General features: G+C 37.6%; 1 protein-coding gene and 1 long non-coding RNA gene across 4 annotated transcripts in view; one reads left to right on the top strand and one right to left on the bottom strand.

Moving 5' to 3' along the window:
• Window positions 1–6,613, top strand: part of DCP1A (decapping mRNA 1A) — a 31,256-nt gene extending 24,643 nt beyond the window's left edge. For all 3 annotated transcript variants that reach the window (XM_027701099.1, XM_027701097.1, XM_027701098.1), the window contains exons 9-10: window positions 885–1,103; window positions 2,619–6,613. In XM_027701099.1, coding sequence (XP_027556900.1) covers window positions 885–1,103; window positions 2,619–2,699 — 300 coding nt within the window. In that variant the 3' untranslated portion in view covers window positions 2,700–6,613. The remainder of the gene's footprint in view (window positions 1–884; window positions 1,104–2,618) is intronic.
• The window catches only part of LOC113976167, a 48,106-nt gene that overhangs the window by 18,314 nt on the left and 14,135 nt on the right, over window positions 1–15,657 (bottom strand). The window contains exon 2 of the long non-coding RNA XR_003537021.1: window positions 14,879–15,039. This is a non-coding gene — a long non-coding RNA (uncharacterized LOC113976167). The remainder of the gene's footprint in view (window positions 1–14,878; window positions 15,040–15,657) is intronic.

Raw genomic sequence — 15,657 nt, 5'->3', positions numbered from 1 at the left:
TTTACTGACATATCAAATATCTATATATATGACATTTAGTGTTGCTTTTCTTTTGAGTGAGATTGGCTTGTTTATTTTCTTTTTTCTTTCACCATGTTGGTCATTCTGCAGGCCTGAGCAAGACATTGATTATGACACTGACTAATGATTGCAGTTATCAGGAGATGGCAGAGCTGCTCAAAGCAGATGTTTACTCATGTTCACTTTATGCAAATATAGTAGTCTTATAAATTTGCAAGTTTTGTTTAAAAGGAAAAGTGGTAAAGGCAGTATGTGGATTTTTGTCATGAAATGAAGACAGACCTGTGGAAGAATGAGGTGGGATGATGGTCCTCAAAATATTCCCATCTCATATTCTCCACAAGGGAAAATGTACTTAAAATGAGAGTATTTCAGTGTACTCCAACACTTTAATTATAATTCAGCAATCTCTTTAAATATTTTTGAGATACATTTAGAATTTGAAGTAAAATATTCGTAGGAGACCACAGAAGCAGGGGAGGCAGGAAGCAGGACTGCCTTTCTGTGAACCCCTAAGGAAAATAATAATCTGCAAAACAGCTACTGAGTCCTTTGATTAGCTTGGTGAAAAGCTCATCTTTCATTATATGTGTTATGTTTCAAAAATTCTGGAAGGTAGCAAGGAGTCTGCATGCAAGAATGTTCAAGGCTGCTACCTTCTTTAGCTTTGAAAATGAGAATTACTATTGGTATTAATCTTCATAGATAGATATTTCTTAATTAACAGCACCTATTTTGTAATATCTGACTGAATTATTGTGGCTACAATTTATTTAATTTTCTTTATGCTCATCTCTCCAGCCTTTACAACATCATTCATTCTTACTGGAAATGGTGCTTATTAATATTCTGTTCTCTTACAGGTCGCACCTCCACAGTTTGTTACAGCCACGACAACAGTAACACCTTCAGTCCTCTTGTCTCCCAGTGTGTTTCAGCAATCAGCTACAAAGGCTACTGAAGTGGAGAATAAAGCCAGTTCTTCTTCGCCTTTAACACTTGGAACAACAGAAATTCAAACTACACCTCCTACTGTTCTCAGTAGGTCTCAGCTGCAAGAAGCACTGATACATCTAATAAAGGTACTGTCTATACAGAGCTCAATCTCTGAGGGAGAGTTCCAAGTACAGAAGCCAGCACTGAGCAATTCCATACCCCTGTAACTCCTTTTGCTCTGAAACATTACAAAATATGTTCTTTTGTCTTGGAATTACTCCACACTGTGCACATAGTATGGCACAGTTTGCTCCTCTTGGTTGAGATGTGGAGCAATTAGAACAGAGTACATGGGATGTGTCCTCTCACATCCATATGAATTTGCAGACAAGTGATGAATAAGTTGGACTAGTAGAAGCTGCTGTGGGGATGGGGGGAGTTGATTTTGCTGCCTTTGTAAGTTTTCTACTTCCCCAAGGAAAGCTTTCCTGTTTTCAGTTCCCTAGAACCTTTCCTCATCTTTACCTGAAGTATGATTCTTTGAAATGGAAATTGCGAAGTTTTACTTCTGCTATTTCTAGGGACTGAAAAGTTCAGTTGCATTAAGTCTGTGATGTTGGGAAGCAGCCATGCATTGAGATGATTTTGACCTCTAATGCCATAGTGAAGCTGCCATGAATGACAAAGGGTTCTTTCTTACCTTGGGATTCTCTTGCCCTCTCCATGCTGATGTGCAGAGCTTACACCCAAAATGCAAGTCTAAAAAAAAACAATATCTTCCCAGTCATCAAGTTTTAGGACCAAAAAGGGCCACTACCAGATCCCATCACTAGGTTGCTTGATTTATCTGTTGTTCCATTTTACGTAACCTTTTCCTGTATTGGTTTGTATGGTTTTTCTCATTAAAGACTTAAACTAGTCTTGCAACCAAGGCTAAGTGCCAGTAGTCTGAGTGGTGACTTTAGAGAGCTGACAGGAATCTTTGTCTCCAGTCTTTATACAAAGAGCTGAATGAAGACCAAAATAGGCATATCCTGCAGCATGGGAGTACTCACACAACACTCCAAGCAGGATACCAAATGTGCTGTTCAGTCTTGTAAAGAGAATATTACACCCTCAAGCTAGTTGGTTAGATACCAGTTCTGTAAACTTGTCATGTGAATGAATTAGACTCAAGAAATATCTCTAAATATTGTCTCTAAATTAAACTAATTGCCCAGTCATGCTTTGCCGTGAGTGTTCTTGTAGAACACACTGCAGTCCCATTCGGGCTGCTCTGACAGACAGAAGTACCATCACTTGAGACGCTCAAGCAGACTGTATTTGGGAACCTGTACACAGAATTCTTTGTGTCTAAGACTAAGGTTTGGACTCTGGAGGGAAGTGAAATATGAAAGGTTGACGTAGTGACCCTTGTTTGTTTGAGCATCCAGTGTGCTCAGTGATCCTTTCACCTGTCTGACCAGTGTTGTGGTTCAAACAGCACTGCCTCTTGTGCCCAGCTAGTTCCCTTCTCTTAACTCTGGCAGCTGCCACTGTAAGGAATCCTTATGCACAACTTAGGCATTAAATAAAACCTTCTTGCTTCTTTTTACTAAGGCATTAAACTTTTTTGCATCTTTTTACTAATGTTTCTAATGTGCTTCTTTTTTTTCCTGCAGAATGATTCCCATTTTCTCAGCACTATCCATGAAGTCTACTTGCAAGTCCTAACCAAGAGTACAGACAACATTAAGCTATAATTGAAGCTGAATCTATTTAAAATGTGTCCATTTTAGAAACAATTATGCCTCATCTATAAAACTAATATTTTTGTAAAAGAATATTTAGTTTTCAATGTCTTGAATTTGAACCTGTTAGGAAAGACTATTCCTTAAATACTTATGAAAGTAATGTTCTCAGAAGTGATCTAGGTTTTCACTGTGATCATCACCAGCAAACCTTTTTTTTATTGGGGAGGGGACTTAAGTTGCATTTGAGCTCTCATTAGCATTAAGTGAATGTGCAAATGTTTGCTCTGGCTCTCATTCCCAGCTGTATTCACTGTTCAAGGATTACAGACTCAACACTCTTTCAACCAGCAAATACACAGTACAGTACACTACAGCACACCAAGACAGAATTCAGTTGTGGGAAACTAGTTCCAGTTGAAGGACTAAGGAAAAGGAGAGCGAAATGCCTTCTGATTAAACTGGCAGGTGTGGGGAAGGAACAGATCTGGAAGCCAGGCCTTTGAGGCTAAATCTTTAACAAAAGGTCTAAAAATGTGATTTGCTCAATACATTGACAGTCTGCAGTTATTGCACGTAAATTCATCTTTCAATATTCAAGATTTCATTAATCTTACTTGCTTTTGTGTTACTTACATTAAACAGGTATCCAAGTGAGTAAGGCCATTTTCTCTAAAAAGGAAAATCTGAAATATGCAAAATCTTCAGTGATTGTATAATTTTTTTTAAAGTAGTTCTGTTGCATGTTGAAGTTCTCTTGTTTTTAATTTATAGTTAGGAGACCACCACTGGAAAACCCTCTTCCTCTTCAGTGGTGTTTGATAAAATTTAAATACTTTGTTCCCTCTTAGCTTAAGGATGGACCACATCATAGTTGGTTTTCATTCCTCAATTGTGTTGGAACTGCAGTGTTGAAGACTATGCAGATGGGAAACAAATGCATGCTTTTCTTCTGTTGCCCTCTCCCCAGATTGTTAGTGCACACTTCATAGTCTGAAGTTTATCTAATTAAAATGTTATTGCTTTGTACATGTGATTTAGTAAGTCCCTATTCACTAACTAAGAATTTAACTGGTTACCTTCCCATTTGAAATTGGAAAATTTCTAATTATACTTTCTTATGCTGCTGTGTTGGTTTACCCATGGCTTGTATTTATTTCTTAAAGGCATGCAGAGGTGATTAATCTGACTCCAGGTCCCAACTTTCTCCAGCAATAGTAGTTTTAAAGGATGCTTTTTCAGTAGAAAAGTGTTGGGTTATTGAGTAAAAAGATAATCTGTAGTGAGTTATGATGCACTGCTTTGTTCTTTTCCCTCAAGCACTATTGAAATATGAGGAAAAATATTGTTTGGCTCCTTGCAATATATATGTATGATATATATATCCTAAGGATTAGTTAATATTGCCATAGTCAAGGTGCATGGCCATTTCATTGGAAACTAGTAACTGAGCTTTAATTGTGACTTGTTCACAAATTGGGATGTTTTAGATACAACAAATATTTACATTTTTATGTATTTGATCTATTTTAGTTTTTATCATAGCTTTTTAGTGGAAAATATATTTTTGTTTAGCACTACCTGCCTTCTGAAAATATTTTCTCAGCCTTTGAGTTCAGTGTTTCCAGTTAAAATATATACTGTATTGTTAGAAAAACGTGCAAGATTCAGGGAAAGATGCTAATGTCATGCACATTCATCAAGAAATATATTGGATTTAATAGTAGCATTTGAATTCAGCAATATAAACTCAGCCTTGTTAAGGAAGATAGAACCTTCCTCCATAAATCCTAGGTTGTAATACTGTGTATGCACATAAACAGTGAGACTCAGATCTAAGGTCTAAATGAATTTTTTTGTTGAGTTTTTTAGGAAAAGTTTCACTAAAAGGGACAAACCAATGAGCAGTTCCTCTGAACAAAAATGGACAGTCTAAACCAAATAGAGAGTTGCTTTTATCTGGATTTAGCAAAGATGACTTCTCACTTCTCGTGGGCAGCTTACAGTTTCTTCAAAGAAAGATTTGGTAAAAGTTTGTAAGAATAGAAATACTGGAAGCTGATAGTGCTCATGGGTGCTGTTCGCTAAATACAGTCATATCCAAAGATCTGTAGAAATGATATGGAGTTGTATTTTGAGTTCTTCAGCCACCTACAGTTGACAAAATATCCTGCTTTGAATATCCTTAAGTTTTGAGGGTTCCTGGCCAGCTGGAAACAAGCAGTGGCAGATTCTTCCTCGACTTTGGTTTTGTAGTGTCCCGGTAGCAGCAGATTCTTGGTTTACTCCCGTGCCCCAACTTTCAGAACAAACTGGCAGAGAACCAGAGTTGAAATCACAGCAAACAAACTGTTCATCTTGGACACGTGCACGTGTTTGTTCCAACCTCTGCCTGTCCCAGCCTCAGTGGCAGCAGACACAGAACCAACCTGGGTGTTGCCCAGCACTGCAGAGGTTTGATAAGTGCCATGGTAGTGGCTTTAACAGATAAACTCCTTGCATGAAGAGTTAATTGTAAAACACAAGCTCAGTTATAGTGTAAAATTTGAATAATTTTTTAAATGTGGACTGTGTATTTAAAAACTTTTTTTCCCTAATTATTTTAACTTTTTGTATAAGTTTAAAATTACCAGCTTGTTGAAGTGCTTGATTCATGTTTTCCGCGTGTAGGGATAACCAGGGTGTAGCAAGTTACCAGGGGTCATCACAGGAAATGATTGTGACCATTTTCAAGTGATTTTGATTTTTTGGTTTTGTTGTTTTCTTAACTAATGGCTTAATGGGATTTTACCTATTATTTCTGAGAATTAAAGATTATTAGTTCAGATTGTACTCCCCAAATTAATTCTTATCTAAGCATGTGTTTTGTGGCTCATGTTAAGTCACTTCTGGGGAAAAAATGAGAGTCCAAACTCAAACCTAAAAAAAGACAGTTTTAAAACCTACAGCTGCTTAATTGTTCAGGAAAATCAAAATTCTCAGTTTTGTAGTTAGACTTTCTCTGCTGTTATTTACAATGCAAAGTTTATATGAAAGGTGCCTAACAGCTAATAACTTTAGAAGCAGTTTATCTTTCCAGATTAAACAAGATTTGCAGAATGAGTGATAAAGTTTAAAAAAATAATTTAAGTGATGCATCTTGATTTCATAGAAACTGTTTAATTCTCTGTATAAATACTCAATATTACATTTAAACACTGCTGGATGTTTCTCATTTTTGCTTGCATTTCTAATTACTTCATTTTGCTTTATTTCCGAAACACATTATGCCATGTGTAGCCACTGATACAATTGCTGAAATACTCTGGAAAGCAAACTTTAATTTGGGACTTGTTGGTTTTTAAAAGTATTCTAAACAAATCAGCCACCTTTTTGCCAGGTATTTGGGTTGCTTTGTACAGCATATCTTAACAGGAGGAATGTGTGCAATATGTATCACCTCAGTTTTGTCTGGCAATGTTACGAAAATGTTAAGATGCAATATCTTCTTTTCACTTCAAATTTGAAAAACTGCAGTATCTCTGATTTGGTGGTGTATTTATTTTTATCTATTCAGTGTATGGACATATGGTTAGTTAGGTTTTTTTATGTACACTATGTGCTTTAGTAATATCTGAGTTTTAATCACTTCTGTGGATGCACCAGTTGTAGCCATTTGCATGTTCTTTCAATATGAAGACCATGGGGAAGGGAGCTTCAGGAAAGATTTCTGGAAACCGGAATAATTGTAAGTCAATAAATGTAGATACTGCATCATTAACGTTTTTGGTATGGTATGGATTTTATAGCACCTATGTATGTTTGCAGTTATTAAGTTATTGCATAAATGTTTAAGAATGAACATTTTTTTCATCCAAAATTTTGTATGTTTGCAAATATATTTTTGTAATAAAACTTCAAAACAAATGTTTCAGCACTTCCTAAAATCTTGTGATGTTTCCTTTTATTTCTAGAATCCTATTAGCCTACTGGAAGATTCAGTTTTTTGTTTAGGGTTAATATTTTCCAGAGGAGAAACTCAAATTCCTTACTCCATACTGGGGGTAGAACCAATTTGCAGTTGTCTTCTAAGGAAGTGCAACCTGCCTGCTTGAGGGACAGTTGGGAATAGCCCCTGTCACTTGTAACAGCTTCTGTATTGCTGTGGTTTGAATTTGCTTAACAGATCCATTTCCTTTCACACTGAAAAATGCAGCTACAAATTCACTGTCATAAGTACAGCTGTAACTGGGTTTAGTGGCTTTCCATAAAACTTTTTTATGGTATCCCACTCATCCATAGACATGGCATAGGATACTCAATCCAGTGTTGGTCTTTGATCCAATTCACTGGAAATTGCAGTTGTCCTGTTACCATATCTGATATTATGCAAGTGATCAATCCAAATGTCACAAAGTCAAATTGGGAAGCTGATGAGGAGGAAAACCATAGCAGAACCTTCGGTTGAAAGCATCTTGAAATGAAACAAAACCTTATCCCTAAGTCCCTTAATCTTAGCTGGATGCTTATTCCCATTCTAACTACTCATAGGAGTTGGGATTGTGGGGCATATCCAATGTCAGGGGAGGCCACTGGAGAACGTGTGTGTTGCTCTAGTGGTTCATATTGAACTGACTCCTGCACTATATCCAAAAGCAGATTCTTCTAATAGAAGACTACAAGTACAGAAGTCATGGGATTTACTGTAAGATAATTGAGGAAAAGTGGAACCAGCTTAGAATCAAACTTTAAATTCTAGAATCAAGATTTAAATTCTATGGTAGGTGTGTTGCCTGTTTGGTCAATAGCAAGAATATTTTTTTCATTGTTGATGCTGTTAATCTTTTTGTCTTCCCTGGATCCAGGTGTTCCTCTTCACTGTTATTCACGTGAAGTGCTCCCCTTTGGTTTGGAAACAAGGTAATACCTCTGAATTTGTATTTGTAGCTCCAGCTAAGCGAGGCACTGTACAAAAAGTTTATGCAGACCAAACTCTCTTGGGCCTTTTCTCTCTTGATCCTGTGTCCTCTACAGTTGTGTTTTCTGAAAGTGCCTGAGGGAATAGTCAATCCCTGCTATGATGGTGATATGCACGGGGTAGAATCAGGGTGAAAACATCAGGCTTCCTAAAGCTCATCCCCAAAAATTCAGATTTTATTTGCAGGCTTGCAGAATGAAATAACAAGTTGTGGCTCATGTTTATGGGCCATTAATTGAAGTCAGTGGATTCATTTATTTGGTAAGGATTCAACTATACTTCCTGCTCAATATACAAGGTACTGGGTCAGGTTAACATGAGTACAGAGTACAGGACACCTCTCATTCATACAGCTTTTCTTCATTTGTGAACAGGATGCCTTCAAATCACTAAATAGTTTTAGTGTGGCTGAGGTAAATTTAAGCTTAGTTTTCTAAACAAAATATTAGAAATTATAAGGTATGTTAAACAACTTCAAAAGATATTTTCAGTGCCCAATAGTGGAAATTTTTTCTTCTATCTTCACCCAGTTACAAGTGTGAATCAGCTTTTTTCTCTCTTCCAAGTTTTGATTGAGGGATTTACTTTTGCACTGACCTACTAATTTAGGAGAGTTAAAGTGCAGTGATAGACCTGTAAGTGAAATATGGCCCTTAACTGTAAAGCTCATCCTTGACAGTTATGCAACAATTTTTCACTTCCTCTTAGAATCCTTCATATGACACTCCTAATTAGGCTCAAAAAGCATTAAGAAAGGAGGGCAGTGAAGAGATATTTTTATCAGTTGCATTTTGAAAGAGCACTTGCAATAAAACAAAAGGGAAAGAACCAGTGGATAGAAGATTCCTGAGAAGAGGATAAGGGAAGGAATAGCAAAAGAGTGTAAGTAAATATAAAAGGGAATATTGTACAGAGACAAGTATGGCCTGTGAAGGTATTTCCTGGAGCACAGAAAAATTTGAATTACAGTTTTGTTTCTGTACTGCTACATGTCTCCAGGTATTCTCAAAGCTCAAATGTGGATTGCCTGTAAGAATTCAGAATATTTCAGGGTGTGTTAAAAATGACCAGGGAGGCACAATTTCCCTGCTAAGGGTTTTTTTTAACCTCTGGTAATGAAGCAGCATAATGGAATTGGCTGATTCACAGCAGTACCTAATTTTTGTCTCTGCTTGATGGCCTCACATCACAGCTTAAAGTCTGCTACAAAGAACAAGGCTGCTCATACCTAGTTGCATTTTGTCTTTCATTTTAAATAGACCTTTAAAAATATTTCTACCATAATCCATTCTTTAAAATTCAAGAAGCTTCATTTTACAAAACCAACCTTGGGAAATACAACCACAAAAGGATGAGCTTTATATGCTGGCTGAAATGAAAGCACTCGCCCTCAGGCCTTTCTTGGAAACATGCAGGTATGTGATGTAAATGCACAAGTTGTGTTTCTTTTCTCCTCATAAATAAGTCAAGAAGCTTTAAGAGCATCTACAGAGCAAAGATCTCCGGTATGCAAAACTCTATGTGGCCTTTATTTAGAGAGCATATGACTTGCACATCCTGCTCTACTTCTTGTGGTTCAGAAGAGGAATGGGAGAGGCTGAGCAGGTTATCCAGCTTTCTCTGAGATTTATGGATGATGCTACATGCCCTCTCTGGTTTACTTTTCAAGCATCAAATAAATAAACTTCTGTTCTCTGGGGACACAGTTCTCCCATGTAACAAAATTGCTGTAAAGGAAGCTTCTGCTATCTCAAACTCACACAAGAATTGAGATACAAGGTTGCACTTAAAGCCTGCAGGATTTGGATGTGTCTGGAGTCTGTTGTGGTTTACAGCAAGCCCTGCTCCTGATGTAATCTTCAGGATGGAAGGCACAGGGCACCCATTATAAAGACAGATCTCTGCTTTCCAATGGTTTAATAGGAAAATCCTGCCACAACAGAAGCCCGAACAGAAATCCCAAAGGTTTGGTTAGAAACACATGCAGTACTTTTGATGGGGGTTTGAAAATAAATTAGTATTCTGCAGATATGAGGAAAGTTGTCTGAGAGGAAACTGCTAAGATAAAAGAAGTATGTGAAAGTAATGTAGATTCATTCTATGTAGTGCCTGAGCCTGGGCCTGTGATGTAGCTTTATCTGTAACTTCATTTTAGATAAAAAAGCTTGATCTTACTACTGCACCTATGCCTGTTCCCATGCAGTACATATAATTTCTTACAATTCTTGATGTGATGCCGCACAGAAATTGGAGATTTTTTTTTTCACAATTCATTAGCAGCTAACTAATGTTATTACTGAAGATGAGCTGAACAATCTGTTCCATGTCTAACTGAAGCCACTGTGTTTTTGTATGTGGAAGGATGCTCTGGTGATGCATAATGGTCTGAATAATGAGAGAATGCTTTGGCATCAATCCATCTCATCCATTCTTGAACGATTTCCTTCTTGAAGAGCTTCTAATGCAACTGTTCTTTCAAAGGGCAAGAACAGTCAAAGCCTGTTGTGTTGCAGAGGTCAAGCTGAAGAAAAGTTTTTTCACTTCCTTTCCACGTGCATCACAGCACAAATAAATCCTGCTTTATTCAGTTATTATAGCTCTTGTACCTTCTCTCTAAGTTTACACAGCCTATGAAAGTGTTGCTGTTTTGGGAGATTCCTTTTAACACAAGTTATTGTTGGTAACTTTATTCTTTTAATTTTGCCAAATTCAGTTATTTGAATACAGACACTCATTTAAACCAAGACTGAAGAGACTAATAACCTCTCAGCTTGTTTGAAGAGTGTTATGGAACTTGAATTAAGAATCAAATAGAGAAAGCAAACATGATGCAGTAACTTTGGAACATCTATGTATTCAGGAGGACTTTCAAGCACAGATGCAGGCAAATGCCTCAAACTCCTATTGTGCAAGTATTTCATATTTATCTTAACAGATAATAGGAAAAAATTGCAACAAGTGAAAAGTCAGATTGTAAATTTAAAAAATTTTGTAAGTAATGTTATTCAGTGATTATAGTAAACCAATCCAAATACCCCAAAATACTGTAATATTGGCATTACAAACTTCAATTTAAATAGTGTCATTTTCTTGCACTGCTAGCAGAAATGCTTTCCTAAATATTATCAAATAGCAGAGCAATTACCAAAACCAGCCACAGGGAGTTCCTTTCAACTGTGAGACATGCAATGACTTGATTTTTCTCTGACAGGCTACATGTTAGATAGAGAGAAAAAAGTCTCATTGTATAAAACTTGTCTCATATTATTTGGCCTATTTGGTTTAATCTGAACATTTTTCATGTATCATAAAATTGGGATAATATTTTGGAAATTTTCCAATTTTTTGTTTGTTTTCCAGTTTTTCTTTTGTTGTTGTTAGTAAATGACATTTTATTTAGAGGCAACATAAAAATTACTATGTTTTAAAATTATTTTTATCCAGCATTTGTCTGCCTGGTAACTCAAAAATGGTCTGTTCTGTTAATGAGCTTTTCGTAAACATTCTTCCTTTTCCAGATTACTTTGCCAGCTGTATCGGAGAAGGTTTTAGTTGAGTTGAGCTATGAATATATTCTGCTTGTATGTATCTTTTTCTTGTATCTTGCTCTTATAGACCTCAAAGGCGAATTGATTTCCCTGTCTGGGTATTTCTGGATCAGGTGCTCCATGAGAACCTTGCATTTTCCAGGTTGCTGGTTATAGCTGTTTGTAGCCTGTGTAGCACAAATTGCTGTTCTACGGCAACTAAAGGATGTTTAGAGTGTTTTTCATGCTCCAATGGGAACTGCAGAGCTGATCATTATTTCACAGCCTGCTGAATATTCTTTTCACAGGGTATTTACTTGAGTGTGCACTTGTGCTTATCTAAAAACACTTGCTATCGATGATGAAAGACCAGAATTTATTTGGAGTAAGATGTGACAGTATGGACTGAATCTCTGGAAAAGTTGCAGCACCAGATTTGGTCTGAGAATGTACTGCATTCCCATCCACCAGGCCACAATGACTGGAACTCCACCACATAACTTCTCTTTTTTAAGGTACCCTGCAAATGGAATTAAACCCTGTGCACTGTACAGAGATGTTCAGGACTAGCAAGGTTACAATCCAGGACAGCAGTGACTGGCAGATTCCAGCTCAGTTTGGAATGTGTACAGTGCTTAAGCTGCAACTGCACAGCCTGTTGGTCCCTTCCCACGCCTCCACATGTTTGCTTTACTCACTACTGTTTGGATTTTGTAGTGATGAGCTCTTACAAGACTTGGGTTTGGGAATTTCTTTTGAGAGCCCCTTGGTAGCCAACTGGCCTGAATTCCAGCAGTGCTCAGTGCATGCAGCTCCTGCTCTGGTAAACAGGGTTGCATGTACTTATGTCAGCAATGCATTTTTGCAGTATCTCAGCAAATGACAGTCATAGCTGAGCTTTCATGCTTCTGCTGCACAATAATGCCCTGCCACTCAAACATGTGGAGGAAGGGATGGAAAAACCCAGTTATCCTGTGTATGTATTTAATAAGCTGTCTAGTCTAGTAGTTAATACTGAAGCTAACGAGATGTGATTGTATGTTCTGAAGCAAGACTGTTTGTCCATACATTTACATCCTTGTTTTAATCATGTCGTATGTGGTTTCAGAGGCAAATCCCAGGAATGTGGAAGAAATGTTGACTGCTGTATGCAATGTATACCATGACTTTAGCTATTGCTTTACAGTCCATCACACTTAGTCAGAGTTGCAGAAATAACATGCCTCTTCAGTAGATCAAAGTGGAGGCACTGACACAAGGTGGAATTTCACCCTGTGTATGCTTGAGCTGCTGTTTTAACAACACAATACCATAATAAGCACTCGGTGATGCAGCACAAGGATTCAGGGAAAACAGGGTGAGTTGTGGGCAGTAATCTCCCAATGACATTATCTAAGCTATCTTAAAGTCTTTCTACCATCCAGATAACAATGGAGGAAACAAAGGAAGTTGTGAGCCTTAGTAATACTGGTCTGATCCAGATCAGTCCCCTTATTTTCTTACAGGAGGGAAACAAGAGAGCACCTTATGTCCAGCCTGAGAAGGCACTTGTTAAGACTGCTATTGATGTAGTTTGTTAGGGAGCCATCCTTACAAGAAAGACTCAAGAGCATCTTCACTGTAACCACGGAGACTTGATCACAGGCTTTACTCTTCATCCACGAATGGAATCAACCTGGTCCAGTAAAGTCAAAAGTGAGGCTGTGACCTGGCCAGTGTATATTTAAAAGAATTGTGAGAGAAAACGAAGGACATTGACTAAGGAGAAGGGAGTAACTGAACTCTTTCAGTTCACTATTTTCTCACTTTACCACTAGCATTGACGAGAGAAACAGTAACAGCCTGGCAATGCTGACTTCCTAATCATACTGTATAGACAGAAAATAGGGAGTAAATTAATCTATTAGAAGCAAACACTTTGTGTAGAAATTACTTGATTGTTCTCATGATACCTGCTGCTATTATGATATTTTTCTCCCATGTTTATAGATACTACCAGCCATCCAGAAAGATGAAGTACCCATATCTCTAAAAAAAGCTTTTTGTTTCCTGATGCAAATGTATTTTTTGAAAGTTATTTTCTGCAGCAGAAATTGGGTGTACAGTCATGTTTTCTTAAAGTATCTTCAGTCAATACAAAATACTGTGGAGTTCGGCATCATAACCATGATTTCACTTACACTTGGCCTCATTTGAAGAATTTATGCACCTCTTCTAAATCACTGATTAGGGAAGACCAAATTATCCTGCCTAACCTCACTCAACTGACATGGGGAACTCCATGGCACTGAGATGATGGTTGAGCCAAATGTCATCTGTCTAAAGAACAGTGTTTAAGCAGCAGGGGTGATACAGAGTATCACAGAGTGTCATTTACTCCCCTGGCACAGGCAGTATTTTAACAACTTGTCTTGATCAGTGAGCCTGGAGCAGAGCTCAAGCTAATAAATGCTGCTGTGCTGCTAAAATGATTCTGTGGCTTCGACTACATCAGCAGGTGGGAGATTCCAGTAGAGCAGGTCTAGAGAGCACCTGAGAAAGTGCTGAGGACTCCCCATCTGCACTGTATGTGTTTGAATTCTGCTCCAGATGAGCTCTTGTCTGGCTTGTTGGACTGAATATTCATTAACAGCTGGGCTGCATTAGCTGCTCAGACTGAATATTCTGTTTCATCTTTATTTGAAAGGAATCCAGTTCATGAGCTCTGGGACTGCTCAGCAGGGAAAGCCAAAGCACTATGAGCAAGGAATGATCAGGAGCCTTGATCCAGGATAGTACTTATGGCTCAAGCTACCTTAGACTAACCTTCTGACCATATGGCTGCAGCCAGAATCAAGTGTGCTGTTTCCTTAGGAAAGACTGGCTCAGACTTCTCGGAGCAAGCTGCACAGTGAAGTTGGTTACCCTCACTCTACAAGATTAGTCTGATTTTAGGCCTAACTGAGGCTATGGCAAAACCAGATCCAGATATTTGGTGGTGTATAGCATATATAAGGTTCGGTTAAGGATCTTTTACAGGGAACTTAGGTGTGAATTTACTGTTACCTTGCCAGTAGTTAAGGCAGATTTTATAATTGAAACTCTGCAAAGGAGGAGCCTTAAATCAGTAATTCCCTTGTAGATGCTATTTGCAACTCTTTAGATCTTTCATAGTCCTGTACTGACCATATTCTTGGCATTGCTCTGCCTTTGAAAGCTCTTGGCACTACAGCCCATGTCTTCAGAGTCCCTAAATTTAAACCAGAGTTCCTTAACTTAAACCAAGGCTTATGTGATTCTCATCAGGCTCTTCCATATTCCAATTTTATTGTCATATCATTTCAGTGTATTACTGAAATTAAAAGATTTGGGTAGCTAGTTCTGCCAAACAAACAAACAAAAAGTAGTTGGCCTACCTAATTATTGTAAAGTTGGATATAGATTGGAGCACAGCAAATGGCAGTTGCAGCAGTTAACCTTTGTATAGTGTTCTCTGGAATGAACTCTGCACTTTGCTACTGTCAAGTCTGGTTATTTGGCTCCATTTTTTCCTTCCTGGCATGTAGCCTATTTCTAGTCTAGTTTTCCTTCTGAAGTATTTTATTAAAAGGATTTTCAAAAAGACAACTGATGAAACAGTTTAAGAAAGCAGTTAAGCTAAGGGAGTGGTGTCTGCTTTTATTTCTTCTAACAAATTGGTTAGTTTAGGGAAAAAAGTTTTATCTTACCTTGCTAAGAGTTTCACATGTTTCTTCGTAGTGGCAGTTTGCCAAGTGAGCGTGGCTGGATGCTCTGCACATGGAGGTGGTTTCTTTTGCTGCTGAAACCCAAACTCTGCAGTTTTGAAGATGAAAGTGTAGTTTTTTTAATGTCAACATTTCAGTGTCTTCTGAAATTAGATGATGATAGAATTAGTTCACTACATGTAACTGTTTAACTTTAAAAGAGATTTTAAAATATATTAATATTTTTTAATTGATATAGTACAGCTTCTAGGACAAATACCAGCGGACAGAACACTGAAATAGAAAAGTGCAGTGCGGGAATACCAGGTTTCATGAGCAAGATCTGAAGTATTTGTTTTTATTGTCTGTTTAAACTTTTTTTGGTTTTAGATTGTGACCTGTAGTGCTGTTCAAGCTTTCTAGAACAAATATGAAATATTGAACTTGCCTAGTTAAGTCTGTAGCTCTAATCACATAGTGTTCAGAATTGCTAGAGAAAATGTATTTGCTTCAATATTTTATGCAAAAGACTCTGTATTTGTCACATTTTTTAACATATATTATGGAAATACGAATTATTTCCTGGAAGGAAGCCACATGGGGTAAGTCTGCTACTGTATATCCAGACTGTGTGGAGGAAACAGGTCACTCTTAAGGTGTGGGATGCTGTGAACATTGTTTTACAGACAGGAACAGACCCTTAGCAACAGTTTCATTGAACTGGGGTTGAATTGAAGAGGTTGAAGGAGCTGATCCTGCCCCTCCACTCTGCCCTAGTGAGG

Source organism: Neopelma chrysocephalum, unplaced genomic scaffold, assembly GCF_003984885.1.
Source record: "Neopelma chrysocephalum unplaced genomic scaffold, ASM398488v2 Primary Assembly neopelma1_147, whole genome shotgun sequence".
NCBI lineage: Eukaryota > Metazoa > Chordata > Aves > Passeriformes > Pipridae > Neopelma > Neopelma chrysocephalum.
This window is presented reverse-complemented; position numbering and strand designations above follow the sequence as displayed.